This window comes from Lepus europaeus, chromosome 6 (genome assembly GCF_033115175.1).
Source record: "Lepus europaeus isolate LE1 chromosome 6, mLepTim1.pri, whole genome shotgun sequence".
Classification (NCBI taxonomy): domain Eukaryota; kingdom Metazoa; phylum Chordata; class Mammalia; order Lagomorpha; family Leporidae; genus Lepus; species Lepus europaeus.
In genome coordinates this window covers 21,089,760-21,106,390 of record NC_084832.1, presented here as the reverse complement: position 1 = coordinate 21,106,390, position 16,631 = coordinate 21,089,760, and the positions used below count along the sequence as shown (strand labels likewise).

Genomic DNA, 16,631 nt, shown 5'->3' with positions numbered 1-16,631 from the left:
TCAGCTGTCTTCTTAATAGCATTCCACAAAGCGGATTACTTTTTTATCCTTGAATAATTTCCTTTTCTTAATTTCTCAAAGATTTTGCTTTCCTGATTTTCTTTTTCCTTAACTAATTTCTTATTATTGTATTTCTTGCTGGTTTCTCTTTTTCCTCTGAATCTCTTGATTATTGCCTATGCTATCTCATTAGGTTATATCACTCAGTACCATGAATTTGTTGTCCATGCCAATCACCTTCAGATTTCCATTTACAGCCTTTACATTTTTTTGATACCCTGATACCCTAGTCATTTCATCTGATTGTATACTGATATCACTCTTAATATGTAAATTTGAACTTTTGATTCTCTGCTGTTATCATATACCTACACGGTGCCACCATCATCTTGCCATCTTAGTTAATGTTACCACTGCTGAAGCCCAGGATTCAGAGTTAAATTTCTTTTATCCATTTCCCTTGCTCATCTGTCCTAAATGGCAAGTCGTTTTGTCAGCTATTCTACCCCTGTGGATAATGAGATCCCCTGTTGCATCTTACTCCAACACCACCATGATGCTGTCTTCCAATATCAGTCACTTAGACTGTTAACAACTCCTTTTAACTGGGTGCTCTGCCTTCACTAGCTCCTACCCTAACAATCCGTTGTTCCTGCATCAGCGCTATGAGTCTTTAAAATGCTAACTGGATCATGTTTCTTTTCTTTTTTTTTTTTTTTGACAGGCAGAGTGTACAGTGAGAGAGAGAGACAGAGAGAAAGGTCTTCCTTTGCCGTTGATTCACCCTCCAATGGCCGCTGCGGCCGGCGCATCTCACTGATCCGAAGCCAGGAGCCAGGTGCTTCTCCTGGTCTCCCATGCGGGTGCAGGGCCCAAGGATTTGGGCCATCCTTCACTGCCTTCCCGGGCCATAGCAGAGAGCTGGCCTGGAAGAGGGGCAATCAGGACAGAATCCGGCGCCCCGACCGGGACTAGAACCCGGTGTGCCAGCGCCTCTAGGCAGAGGATTAGCCTGTTGAGCCATGGTGCTGGCCAGGATCATGTTTCTTTTATGTTTATAATTATCCAGTGGCTTCCCATTCCACATCTAAAATCTAAAGCATTTTATGAAGGTCTGTGAAATCATCTATGATTTGTCTGTGCTTACTTGTATGATATTTCTCTCCTCGTGTCCCTCCACAGTGCTCTAATCCCATGGATCTTTCCTCTGTTTATACAAAATCAGTTAGCTTCTTAATTTCCCATTACCTTGCACTCTGGTTCTTGTCAACCCATAAACTGCTCTTGTTTTGTTTTTTTCCATCACTGAGGAATTCACCAAGTGCTGTCTCCTCTGAGAGGGTTTTCCTGCTCACATTATCTAATGGCCAATCTTTAGGAAATGAATTTGCTCAGTTTGCCACAATCAATTTTTCAAGTTGCCAAATGAATATATATTGCCAAGTCTCCCTCTGTGTGTGTGTGTGTGTGTATGAGCATATGTGGTAAATTCAGGAAAAAAACATGTATGTGCATGCATGGTCAATTCAGGAAGTCCCATAATAGTGATAGATTAATGAGAAAACTTTTCATTGTTATTTAATGAATTGATTACAAATTGTCATGAAAACTGCCTCATCAGTTGCTCTTCTCAGTTCTCTCTCTTTTTTTTTTTTACTTTGATACTTACTATAATAGTAAAGCATACTTATTTACTTATTTATTTTATCCTTTGCCTTCTGCTCTATCGAATCTAAGTATTGTGAGGATAGAAACTTATAAAGTTTGTTCAGCTTTAGCTGCAAGCTATAGAATAATTGTTCAAAAATATTGATTGAATGGATAAATGAAGAAATCAGTATAACATAAAACTAGATTTGAATATATTAACTGAGGAATGGGCAATGTGCCATGACAGCCAAAAGTACAGAAAATCTCATTTTCTTGAGATGACAAAAAGAGAAAGTGAGGGTAGGAATTCTGAGGTGGTAGAGTAAAAATATTTATTTATTTAAGCAAATTTAGAATGTAAAAGTTAACCAAAAGGATAAGCACAAAAGAGAAAGCAAGGACTATCAGTGAAGGATATTGATCTACTTGTTCTATTAAAATAGATTTTCTCATAGAATGGCAGATGTCCTAAACAAATCTGGCCTCAGAATCAGCTCTTAAGGCATTTGGATCTGGCTGAAGAGCCCATGAGAGTATTGTAGGCATGGAAAGCCAAAATACCATGGAAAAGAAAAAAAAAGAAGAAGACCTAAATGAAAGATCTCTGTGAGTGAGATCCCAGTGGAAAGAACGGGGCCATCAAAGTAGGAGGTACTTTTCTCTGAAGGCAGGAGAGAACTTCCACTTTGACTATGACCCTACCGGAATAAGATCAAAGTCAGCGAACTCTAAAGGCTTCCATAGCCCTGGCAACTCATGACTAGAGCCTAGGGAGATTACTGACTCCATGAACAGGAGTGTCAAATTGTTAAGTCAGCAACAAAAGTCACTGTGTACTTACATCCCATGTGGGATCTGTCCCTAATGTGTTGTCTAATGTGCAGTGATGCTATAACTAATACTGAAACAGTATTTTTACACTTTGTGTTTCTGCGTGGGTACAAACTGATGAGGTCTTCACTAATTATATACTGAATCGATCTTCTGTATATAAAGATAATTGGAAATGAAAAAAAAAAAACTTGAGTTAAATTGGAAATGGCATAGAAAATTAATTAATTTTAAGAAAATATTATGTAGGATCTCTGTCTTTAATGTGCTGTACACTGTTATTTAATTCTATAACTAGTACTCCAACGGTATTTTTTTCACTTTGTGTTGCTATATGGGGGAAAACTGTTGAAATCTATACCTAACATATACTAAACTGATCTTCTGTATATAAAGAGAATTGAAAATGAATCTTGATGTGAATAGAAGGGGAGAGAGAGCGGGAAAGGGGAGGGTTGTGGGTGGGAGGGAAGTTATGGGAGGGAGGAAGCCATTGTAACCCATAAGCTGTACTTTGGAAATTTATATTCATTAAATGAAAGTTTAATAAATGACAAAAATAGATTTTATAAATTATTAAACTATTTTGTGTAGATATTTATATTATTGGATTGAATTTCTGAGTCCATTTGAAAGACATTAAGAAAATTTGATATAAAATCTTTGCCCCAAATAATAGAAGAAACATTCTAGTTAGTGGTTTAGCACTGATTTTATCTGGTACATGTGTACTTAACTGAGTTAAAACTTTACTTAAATAATCTATTGATTTTCAAAATATAAATGATTACAAACTAATATTAGAAATAAATATGATGCAATATAATGACCAAATTAATGAAGACGGAAATGAGGAAGATGGAAAGTCCAGAAAGCGTTTTCAGTGTAGTCCTTGTTCTCAGAGACTGGATTAATTACCACTATTCTAATTCTTGGTGATATGGATTTATATTTCACTTGCTATTTATTTGTTTAGATGAGTGATTTTTTTAAGAAATATGTGTCACTACATAACATTAAAAATATTCTATTCAATTAATATGTCACAAAACTTGTATATTTTCACCCTGGAGGAAATTAGGGAGATGTGCAAATATAAAGGAAGAATTCAGTAGAAACACTGATTAGGATAAAGACCTAAGTACTTGAGTCTCTTATTTGAATGTGCTAACCACTTTTGGGCAGGCATTTGGCATGACTGTTAAGCTGTTATTTTATATTCCTGTGCCCCATATCTGGAGTACCTGAATAAAAGTCCTGGATCTGCTCTTGATTCCAGCCTTCTGCTAATGCATACCCTGGGTGGCAGCTGGTGATGACTGAAGTATTTGGGTTCTTGCCACCCATGTGGGAGATGTGGGTTGTGATCTTGGTTTCTGGCTTTGACCCAAGCCCAGCCCTGGCCATTGCAGGCATTTCAGTGACCTGGCAAATGGGAGTTCTGTCTCTTTATCTTTAAAATACAGTAAATAAATAAAATTTTAAATATCCTGTCTTCAGAGTGGCTATAATTATCCTCTGATAATTAAAGGAATTATAAAATATCCTATAAAATTATTGGAAAGCATTTTTCCCAAGAAGAGATGTAATTAACATTCACTGTAATGTATATGGTACAAACTGATTGAGAAATTACTCTAAAATTACTTATTTTTGTTTTCATCTGTTTTTAGTTTAATAAAGAGATACACAGTTGCAAGCAAAAGTATTTGTAAAGAGCAGAGTAGTAATGACTCATCTGTTAAATGACATCAGCTGTGACTTGGATTGTAGCACACAGAAGTATAAATCCATGTTGAAAGTTTCTCTCCAACCAAGATATACAACTGTAAAATCATCTAATTTTCTATGGCTTATATGATTTAATCCTTTTCATCTATTTCATTGCTATATTTAAGGATATATGCGACCTTAAATTATAATTGATACTTCAATTTCATATCTTCAAATGTTCATATATAAAAAATAATTAAAAAATATGAAAAGGATCATAAAATATATGTTCCTGTCATGCTGGAGAGGTTATTATAACAGTTGTTTCATGATCATTACTTTTTGAAATCAACTTTATGTTTCAACCAATAAAAGCCCTGTAAATATTAAGCTTTTCCTATTACAAAAGCCATCTTCATATAAATCTTCACTGATTTTGCAATTTGTCAAATTTAATTTTAAATCAATATCATCTGATTTTATGTTGAGCAGTATAAATATAAATTTAACTCCTTGATGCAAGTGTCAGTTATCATTTGTGAGTATGGTAAAATGTCTCTAAAGAGAATATGAGCTAGGAAAAACTGAAGTAAAGCTCTTATCTTAGGTGTTTGTTGGTAAATTATTATAGAAAGTTACTGTTGAAAATTAACACAGATGCAAACTTTCTACATTTTGACTTCACTTTTTGATAAGAATTATGATTTTATGTATCAATAAATTAATGTTGTCATAAAGTTAGGAGGAGTTATCATTTTTCAGCAATTTGATTGTAGTATTTTATTCAGTCTACTACTCAAACATTAAAAGAAAAGATGGCAATTATTCTGTTTTTAAAGGTTTGATCTGATTTTGGATTTTGATATTGGTCTATTATGCTATGTTATATGTGCGTACATATTGTATGTCCGCATGGGGAAATTTTATTAAGAGTTTTATTTTAAATGGCTTTTAGATAAGATTTTCCATAAATTTAAGCTGCTAAAATCAATCAAAGATACATTTTAATTTGTATGACCTGAATCTGTGTATCATATGTTTTAAACTTGTTGGTAGAAAGAAACTAAAAACATTTTAGATGGTTGTGCTTAAGTTTACTGGTTAAACAAACTACACCATGTTAGATATTTAAGACGTGTTTTCAAATACATGATTCTTAAAATTTATAGAAGGCATTGGACCTTCCGGTAAATGTTTTATTAAGTTCTTATCTAAGGGTTGAAACGGTTTGCTAAGTATTCATGTAATATTGCTATTGTCAGCAAGTGATCTAGGACTTGCTCCCTCATTTCTCTATTCAAAGCCCAACTTGTTCTTTCACTTCTCTATTCTCTTCAAGGTAGGAAACTAATTCTATTATGAAGGAATCTGTAGGATGCACAATTTAATCTTTAGACCTTATAAGAGATGGCTAACATTTTTCTGTAATAGCATAGCCAAAATAAGAACTTAACTAATAATCTCATAGCTAGATTCACATCGCCATCAGCGAAGTATACAGTAAGTAAAAAAAAAACCTCCCTTTCAGACCAAAGGGAAAGAAAGTTTTAAAGTGAGAATATAATTTTCCTCATGGGCATTGTCTACCTTAGAAAAACTACTACAGAACATGCCTGTGACTATAGACTTGTCGTTCAGGCCACCAAAGATTAGAGATGGGACACAGGCACTCCCTTGACTTGCATCGTCTGGTCTGCTTTAACACAAACCAGGAGGAAAAGAAAGCTCGGCATCAGAAGCAATGGGTGGCAGGCCTATGAATGGCTGATCTGTACAGTGATCTGCCCTCAAGGAGACCCAACAGGCCAGTCCACTGAAGTGGCTTTAAATGTGGTAAGCCTGGGCTTCAGCAGAAGTCAGCTTGTGAAGAGCCCTGGCAGCCCTGCCAAGAGTTGGATCACTGGAAATGGACCTGCCCTGGAATCGAAGGATGCCCAGGTCAGAGCCACAGATCTTATTGGCTCCAAGCTGAAAAGCCCTTCACTCACCCCAACTTCCAAAGTGACCACTGCAGTTGAGGGGACAGCCAAGTAGGGGTCAGCAACATTGCAGGCAGAACTGTAAATTTCTTGTTAGAGATGCCCCCTGCCTTTACCTGGCCAGCTCTCCTCCCAGGCCAGCCAAGTAATGAAAGTCAACAGAGTGCCTTCCCCTAGGAGGTTCACACCTCCCTTAGGATATACCCCATGTGAAGAGATAGATAGGTCTGAGCCTCTTAACTTACAAGGCCTAAAGCCCAACAGATTATTATCAAGCCCCTTCTATCAGGTTCTATTTGCCTCTCAATCAGAAAAATTACTTGTAGCTTAGACAGCACCTTTCTAGCTCCTCTAATAATGACTCTGTCCTTTGTTCTAGACCCTGTCTAGCACACTTGGGCCTCATTCCTTTGTAATCATAACCTCTACTCTACCACCAATGGCTCTACTCCCAACCTGTGTGTACTGATGGTCCTCTTCCCCACTTAATGCTGTATAATTGTTCAAACCTGGTTAAGGCCACTCTTAGGATCATTGGTTACTATCCTCAACCTGTCTTTTATGACCTTGTCTAAATATGATCAGAGTCGGGGAACTTGGAAGGCTTCCATAGCCTTGGCAACTCATGACGACAGCCTAGGGTGGTTACTGGCGCCATAAACTAGAGTGTCAATTTGTTGGGTCAACAACAGGAGCCACTGTGCGCTTGCTCCTCATGTGGGATCTCTGTCCTTAATGTACTGTACAATTTGATTTAATGCTATAACTAGTACTCAAACAGTATGTTTCACTTTGTGTTTCTATGTGGGTGCAAACTGTTGAAGTATTTATACTAAATTGATCTTCTGTATATAAATAGAATTGAAAATGAATCTTGATGTGAATGGAAAGGGAGAGGGAGCGGGAGAGGGGAGGGTTGCGGGTGGGAGGGAAATTATGGGAAGGGGAAGCCGTTGTAATCCATAAGCTGTATACTGGAAATTTATATTCATTAAATAAAAGTTAAAAAAAAATAAAGGTTTGATCTGATATCACTGGAAAAAAACTTTTTAAGATGCTCAAAGGAAAACACAAAAATCAAAAAATGTCTTCTGTTCCTTAAGCAAGCTTAAAAATACTTTTTTTCAATGTGTATTGCATTTTTAACTTTTGAATAGAAAGCTAGTACTGTATAGCTTGGGCGAGAAGTATTTCTTATGGAATAAAACTCTGTAATGAGAGAAATTAATATAGTTCCTCATTAATAATTAAGTAGATATGACATATTACTTGGTCCCAACCTACCTTGAATTTATAAACATTGATTTTGTATGTGGATTGTGCTTTACATAGCAGCAGACATTTTGTCAGTTTATACAGTTTTCTTGAAAGTTTAAAGTTTTTCTAATACTGATAATATTAATTTGATAAAATAGAAAATTAACTTCTTGGCTAGCGTAGTATGAGATCATAGTGAGACTTTTATGTATTCAGATTTAATATAAAAACTAGTTTTCGTAACTTCAGTTCCGATTTTATAACTTTCATAAAGCTTTATTAGCAAAATCATTCAGTGGATTGAAATATAGATTACTCATTCTTTGGTATTTACATTTAAAAATTTTATGAGGCTATTAGGATAAAAACTTATAAAATATGTTTATTGCTAAGAATCCAATGCATGTAGAACAATAGCTTACAGTTTTCTACATTGATTGGATTTAAAAATTTATGAACACATACAAATATACATATATACAAAATACATAATACATGCTGAGTTAATTCAATTAACTGAAATAGTTAAATAGCAGGTTAAATACAGATTGAAACCACAAAAATTCCTTATGTTGTGATGAGTTACATTGACAAATCAATTTAAAACATGGATTTATGTCTCGAGACTCTAGAAATAATCAGATGTTGATATTTGAGAACATGTAATCTCTTCTTCAAATTAGCCAAATCAATAAATAGTTATGAAAACTGAAATTTTAATAAATATGATGTTATGGTTAAGTGTTTAAATTAAATTTCACTATGACTCCTAAAATTTTTACCATTTTTCATTTTTAGTTTTAAAAAAGAATAAAACTGAATCAGATTAACCTTACACTAACTAAAGAGTTCAACAAATAGTATGAAGAAAAAACATTGTTCCTCAATAGTAGAGACAACAGCTGTAAATAATTATTGACGATAAAAATGTGAATTTTACTCCTATTAATTACATTTTAGTTCTCTGTTAGTTGCCATAGATGAGGGAAAACACATGGAATTTGTCTTTTTGGGACTGGCTTATTTCACCAAGTATATTAGTTTCCAGTTGTAAAAGACAGGGGTCATTTTTTACAGCTGAGTAGCATTCCATTGTGTATATATACCATAATTTCTTTATCCAGTCTTTAGTTGATACACATCTGTGCTGTTTCCATATCTTAGTTATTGTGATATGAGCCACAGTAAACATGGGGATGCAGATCACTCTTTTTATTTATCTGACAGGTAGAGTTATAGACAATGAGAGAGAAAGAGATAAAGATCTTCCTTCCATTGGTTCGCTCCCCAAATGGCCACTATCAAGCTGTGCCGATCTGAAGCCAGGAGCCAGGTGCCTCTTCCTGGTCTCCCATGCGGGTGCAGGGCCCAAGCACCTGGGCCATCCTCCACTGTGCCCCCAGGTTACAGCAGAGAGCTGGACTGGAAGAAGAGCAGCCAGGACTATAACCTGGTGCCCACATGGGATGCCTGCACCACAGGCGAGGATTAACCAAGTGAGCCATGGCATCGGGCCCCCAAGACCACTCTTTCATATGCTGATTCTATTTCCCTTGGGTAAATCCCAGGAGTGGGATTGCTGGGTAATACGGTATATCTATTTTCAGAATTCTGAGGCAACTCTCCTGTCTTCCACAATGGCTGTGCAGTTTTCATTTCCACCAACAGTGGATTGGGGTACCTTTTTTCCACATCCTCGCCACCATTTATTATTTGTTGATTTCTGTATGAAAGCCATTCTAACTGTGGTGAGGTAGAACCTCATTTTGGGTTTGATTTGCATTTCTCTGATATCTAGTGATCCTGAACATTTTTTATGTGATTATTGACAATTGAATTTCCACTCTTGAAAAAGGCCTGTTCACATAATTTCTTAACTGATTGTTTTGTTGTTGTTGAGTCTCTTGTGCTCTTTATAGATTTTGGATATTAATTCTTTATCAGTTGCATAGTTTGCAAACATTTTATCACATTTTGTCAGGTGCCTCTTCACGTTGCTGAGTGTTTCTTTTGTAGTGCAGAAGCTTTTCAGCTTGATGTAATCCCAAGTGTCAATTTTGGCTATGATTGCCTGTTCTTCTGGGGTCTTTTCCAAGAAGTCTTTGCTTATGTCAATGTTTTGCAGAGTTTCCCCAATATTCTCCTGTACTAATTTGATGGTGTCAGGTCATAGATTCAGATCCTTGATCCATTTTGAGTTGATTTTTGTATAAGGTATAAGGTAGGGGGTCTTGTTTCATATTTCTGCATGTGGAGACCCAATTTTCCCAGCATCATTTGTTGAAGAGACTCTTCTTTCTCCAGGGATTGATTTTAGCTCCTTTGTCAAAGATTAATTGGTTGTTGATGTGTGGATTAATTTCTGGAATTTCTATTCTGTTCAATTGGTGTACATGTCTGCATGTCTATTTCTATGCCAGTACCAGGCTGTTTTGATTATAACTGCCCTGTAATATGTTTTGAAATCTGGTATTGTGATGCATTGATAGCTCATTTACTTGATTCCTTTCCAATCTCTTTATGTAGGCACCAATTGCTATATCCTTCCCTCTTAACACTGCTTTTGCTGTATCCAGTAAGTTTGTATATGTTGTATTGGCATATTCAATAATTTCCATAAATTTTAAAATTTCTGTCTAATTGATATGTTGTTGTCCATTGATGAAAGTTGGGTGTTTCAGTCTCCTAATATTATCATATTGGAGTTTATGTCTCCCTTTAGATCCATTAGGATTTGTTTTAAGTAGCCAGATGCCCTGCATTGTGTGCATATACATTTATTATAGTCACATTTCCTGTTGAACTGATCCTTTAATCATTCCTTTAATCTCCCTGTTAAACTGATCCTTTAATCATTTAATCCCTTAATCATTAATCCCTTTTTAAAGGTTTCTTTTTATTTATTTGAAAGACAGAGTTACAGAGAGAGGTAGAGACAGAGAGAGGTCTTCCGTCCATTGGTTCACTCCCTGGATGGCTGCAACGGCTGGAGCTGTGCCAATCTGAAGCCAGGAGCCAGGAGCTTCCTCTGGGTCTCCCATGTGGGTGCAGGAGCCCAAGGACTTGGGCCACCTTCTATTGCTATCCCAGGCCATAGCAGATAGCTGGATCAAAAGAGGAGCAGCCGGGACTAGAACCAGCGCCCATATGGGATGCCGAACTTCAGGCCAGGGCGTTAACTCACTGCACAACAGCACTGGCCCCAAATCATTAATTCTTTAAAGGATTAATCATCCTTTAGTCATAGTGCCCATCTTCGTCTGTTTTAACAGCTTTTGTGTTAAAATTTATTTTATATGATATTAGGATAACTACACCTGCTCCTTTCTGCTTTCCATTAGCATGGAATATCTTTATCCATCCTTTCACTTTCAGTCTTCAAGTATCTTTGTGAGGTGTTTTTCTTAGTCAGCAAATAGATGGGTCTTATTTTTTATTAATAGGGTAAAACTTTGTTTTTATTTAAAAAATTGCATGTTGGAATATCACTTAGAGTATATAGGAATTAGGTGAGTTGTTTGTATTGCACTCAGATTAATACAGCAGTTATATGAACTTAATTGTCACACATACTTTAGAAACACTGGTAGAGCAGCCAGCTTACTGTGCAGCTGGTTAAGCAAGGCCTGCAATGATAGCATCCAATGTGGGTGTGCTAATTTGAGTCCCAGCTGCTTCACTTCTAATCCAGCTCCCTGCCAATTATACCTGGAAAAGGAAAACAGAAGGCGGCCCAAGTACTTGGCCCCCAGCCATCCCCGCAAGAGACTTGGATTAGTTCCTGGCTCCTGGCTCCTGCTTGGCCAATAGCTGGCCGATTGGGACCAGCAGATGGAAAATCTCTCTCCCCTTTCTCTGTTTCTCATTGTCTCTTTCAAATAATAAATCCTAAAAAAAAAACCCTTTGGAGAGCATATATGGATGCCTGGTATAAGGGATATTTAAATCTATAATTTTATCTTAAATGATTTGTAAATATTGCTTTTCACTCACTACTAGTAAATAAAATCATTTGTGATCTACTGCTCCCAATTAATAACCACACATAACATAGTGAGAAAATATGCCTAGCTTATGAAAAAATATATGCTTAGCAGTTTTATTTTAGTTCAATCCACAATGGTTCAGTTCTGTTTGCACTCTTAATCTTGTGGATCTGTGAAAGCAGAGTAAGTGACTAAAAATGCAGCTTGGGGTATTAGACAGTTTTGGTGTATTGCTTGCAGAACCGCTATAGAGGGATAGAGAGAACATTTTGTACTTATTTGCAATTGCAATGTTTCAAAAACTAGCCAGCTCGAAAGAATCATCTGGCTGCCTTTTACACATATTTGTGGACTAACACAGACCTAGGTTAGAATTAGTTCAGAGGCCTGGTAACCTGTACTTTCTTCATGGTGCTCAGATGATCTGGTCAGTTAGGGGGAAACAATACTAAGACTCTTACTGGGCAGAGCTGGTAGTCTCAATTGGTGCCTTCAGTTACTATTCCATTTTCATTTATTTCATTTATTAATATGTGGTTTAAACTCTAGAGGGTACTAGAAATGCATGGATAACAGGAGTTCTGCCTAGTTAACAGTATAGCCAATAGACCTCTGTGTTGCAGTAGAGCTACAAAAAGCCTTTAAAAGTGGTTTCCTGGCCGGCACCATGGCTCACTTAGCTAATCCTCCACCTGCGTTGCCGGCACCCTGGGTTCTAGTCCTAGTTGCTCCTCATCCAGTCCAGCTCTCTGCTGTGTCCTGGGAGGGCAGTGGAGGATGGCCCAAGTGGAGGATGGCCCAAGTGGAGGATGGTCCCTGCACCTGCATGGGAGACCAGGAGGAAGCACCCGGCTCCTGGCTTCGGATCGGCGCAGTGCTGGCCATAGCAGCCATTAGGGGAGTGAACCAACAGAAGGAAGACCTTCTTCTCTGTCTCTCTCTCACTGTATATAACTCTCTCTCTGTCTCTCTCTTTCAGTGTCTAATTCTGCCTGGCAAAAAAAAATAATAAAAAAGTGGTTTCCTTTTATTAGAGGTTAGATGACATTTGAAACATCACATGAAAGTCTGGAACCCAATGTGGATCAGCATCAGATCAAAGTCAGAATATATGACATGGGGCTGGTGTTGTGGCTCAGTGTGTTAAGCCACCACTTGAATTACCTCCTCCTTCTTGCAATGGCTGTTCTAGTTCTGGCTACTCTGTACTTCCTATCCATCTTCATTTTGATGCACCCAGGAGGCAGTGGATGATGGTCCAAGTACTTGGGTCCCTGCCATTCATGTGGGAGACCCAAACAGAGTTCCCTGCTCCTGGTTTTGGCTTGGTGCATAGCTCTGGCTGTTGCAGGCATTTGGGGAGTGAACCAAGCACTTGGACCATCCTCCACTGCCCTCCCGGGCCACAGCAGAGAGCTAGACTGGAAGAGGAGCAACCAGGACTAGAACCTGGGGTGCCAGCACTGCAGGCACAGAATTAGCCTAGTGAGTAATGGCGCCGGCTGATAAATCTTAAAAAAGTATACTTGACATTTTGACATTCGTATTTTTTATGAAAATGTATTTTCTTTGTGAAGATACAGGCATGTTCATGACACAGTTCTACTTCATGAGTAATTCATGAGAAGTAGTTTTTTATTATTTTATTTTTTCCACTGTTCTTCCATCTTTCTTGAAAAATAAACTCAAACAGTAATTTTATTACCAAGTTATTGTATGGTCATTAACAAACTAACTAAAGATGACTATAAGATTGGGGCTATGAGAGATTATTATATTTTATTATTAATTATCCATTGATAAGCCATTATCATTATTTAGGCTAATTATAAAATATAATTACTAGTATATCTAAGTTGGTTTATCACTGTCATCATTTATTTAAATAGCATTTGCTGATTATTCTAACTCACATTTTTAGTTTTCCTCCTTTAATTTGTAGATATGTTACTCTTAGTCCTTTCTCTTTTAAACATTTTATATTATTTTATTTAAAAGAAAAGAGAGAGAGAGAAAATCTCGTATCTGCTGGTTTACTCTTCAAATGCCCACTATAGCTGAGGCTGGCTCAGGCCAAAGTCATGTGCTGCCTCCTATGGTGTCCATTAGAGGAAGCTAAAATTGCATAGAATTGCCAGCAGAGTTGAGACTTGAAGCAACGCATTTAGATATGGAATGTGGACATTCCAAGATGCACCTTAACCACTATGCCAAACACCCACCCCTATTCTTGGTTTTTTAAGAAGAGAAATTGATTTGGATGCATCAATTATATAAGTAAGAAATAATATATTGCACAGTAAATTCAATATATTGCACAGTAAAGTCTTTGAACGTAGGATGATATGACAATGGACTATAATTGAAAGGTGATCACAATCATTTTCATCTAATAGCAGCACTTATTTTCCCATGATTAACAAGGTGTGATAATTTACAGGTAGTTTGATAGTAGAAGATTTTGTTTCTTTTTAGTTTAAATGTTAAGAAGTCTGAGGATTGTCATGTTTTTCTTTGGAAAATTAGCCTCTCTATAGTAACTGTTGCATAATTTATTAGCTTTCATTCAGGAAAAAAAAGCAAAAGCTACAAAACTTAAGCAGGGGTGAAACAACTATTTAATATCATCATTGTTTATAAATAATGAACTTCAGATATGAAAAACATTTCTCAGTGACAGGCTTTCTATCATTAGTGGAATATGGATAACTATAGAATAAAACAACAAGCCACCCTGAATGTCAACTTGTTTTTGACTAATGCATGTTTATTAGACTTTGATTCTAGGAACTATAGCTCTATAAAGCTTGTGAGTTGTTTATAGTGACCATTGTTTCCAGCTATCATTTTGAAAAGCTTATTTTTTAGTAGGCTGAGCATTATGATTTAGATCCTTAGGTTAGCTTGATGCTAACCTAAGTTAAACTCATTAATTCTCCAGAACAGTTTTTACATGAATACTAAAAGTCTTTTCATCCTTTTTCTCTGTTTTGTTACAGAAACCCTTGAAACTCTCATCAAACAAGCAGAAAATTATACCAGTATCCTTTTTTGCAACACTTACAGGAACATGGCCTTAGAGGCTGCTGCTTCAGTTCAGGAGTTCTTCACTGATGTAGGGCTTTATTTATTTGGTGTGGACATCAATCCAGAAGAATTTGTAAACAGATTTTTTGACAGTCTTTTTCCTCTGGTCTACAACCACCTCATTAACCCCGATGTGACTGACAGTTCCCTGGAATACTCAGAATGCATCCGCATGGCTCGTCGAGAAGTTAGTCCGTTTGGTAGTATTCCCAAAAGAGTAATGGGGCAGATGGGAAGGTCACTGTTGCCCAGCCGCACCTTTCTGCAGGCGCTCAATCTAGGCATTGAAGTCATCAATACCACAGACCACCTACGCTTCTCCAAAGAGTGCGGCAGAGCCCTCCTGAGGATGCAGTACTGCCCCCACTGCCAGGGCCTGACTCTCAGTAAGCCTTGCATGGGGTACTGCCTTAACATTGTAAGAGGCTGCCTGGCCCACATGGCAGAGCTTAATCCACACTGGCATGCATACATCCGATCCTTGGAAGAGCTGTCAGATGCAATGCATGGGACATATGATGTTGAACATGTGCTCCTAAACTTCCACTTGCTTGTGAATGATGCTATAATGCAGGCTCACATCAATGGACAAAAATTATCGGAACAGGTAAGCAGCCTTTCCATACTTCCCAGCTGATTAATTAATTAATTAATTAATTTTTAACAGGCAGAGTGGACAGTGAGAGAGAGAGACAGAGAGAAAGATCTTCCTTTACCGTTGGTTCACCCTCCAATGGCCGCCGCGGCCGGCGCACCACGCTGATCTGAAGGCAGGAGCCAGGTGCTTCTCCTGGTCTCCCATGGGGTGCAGGGCCCAAGCACTTGGGCCATCCTCCACTGTACTCCCAGGCCATAGCAGAGAGCTGACCTGGAAGAGGGGCAACTGGGACAGAATCCAGTGCCCCGACCAGGATTAGAACCCGGTGTGCCGGCGCCTCTAGGCAGAGGATTAGCCTGTTGAGGCGTGGCGCTGGCTCCCCAGATTTCTTAGAAATTAAAGATTAACATAAATTGATACTCTATAGTTAACACACAATTATTCTTAGGTGTTTAAATTTAACTGAAAAGTTATCCCTGTTAAATAGGAATAAGAGAAGGAGGAGATGTACAATTTGGGACATGCTCAATTTGACTTCCCCAAATGGTAGATTAGAAACATGCCAGGGGATTCCAATTCAATGTCAGCTCATTAGTCCAAGTGATCAATTTCGGTTCACAATTGATCATAATGATAGGCCTAAGAGTCAAAGGGATCATATAAGCAAGACTAGTGTCTGCTAATACTAACTGATAGAATCAAAAAGGGAGAGAACGATCCAACATGGGAAGCGGGATACACAACAGACTCATAGAATGGTAGATGTCCTAAATAGCACTCTGGCCTAAGAATCAGCCCTTAAGGCATTTGGATCTGGCTCAAGAGCCCATGAGAGTATTTCAGGCATGGAAAGCCAAGACACTCTGTAAAAAAAAAAAAAAAAAAAAAAAACCTAAATGAAAGATCTCTGCGAGTGGAAAGAACAGGCCATCAAAGAAGGAGATACCTTTCTCTGAAGGGAGGAGAGAACTTCCACTTTGACTATGATCTTGTCTAAATAAGATCAGAGTTGGTGAACTCAAAAGGCTTCCATAGCCTTGGAAACTCATGACAAGAGCCTAGGGAGATTTCTGACGCCATAAACAAGAGTGTCAAATTGTTAAGTCAGCAACAGGAGTCACTGTGCACTTACCTCTCATGTAGATCTCTGTCCTTAATGTGTAGTCCAATGTGAATTAATGCTATAACTAGTACTCAAACACATTACGTTACACATTATGTTACACATTATTTTCTGTGTTGGTACAAACTCTGAAATCTTTACTTAATATATACTAAGTTGATCTTCTGTATATAAAGATAATTGAAAATGAATCTTGATGCGAATGGAATGGGAGAGGTAGTGGGGGATGGGAGGGTTGTGGGTGGTAGGGAAGTTATGGGGGGGGCATTGTAACCCATAAGCTATACTTTGGAAATTTATATTTATTAAATAAAAGTTAAAATAAATGGATACATAGAAAGATAGATAGATATGACGTTGCTAATCATTAGCACGTAACCATGTGCTTTCAAATTGGGGCAGTGTAA

General features: G+C 37.5%; 1 protein-coding gene across 1 annotated transcript in view; it reads left to right on the top strand.

Moving 5' to 3' along the window:
* Positions 1 to 16,631, top strand: part of GPC5 (glypican 5) — an 860,209-nt gene that overhangs the window by 354,873 nt on the left and 488,705 nt on the right. Inside the window, exon 3 of the mRNA XM_062195157.1 lies at positions 14,416 to 15,110. Within this exon, the coding sequence (XP_062051141.1) occupies positions 14,416 to 15,110 (695 nt within the window). The remainder of the gene's footprint in view (positions 1 to 14,415; positions 15,111 to 16,631) is intronic.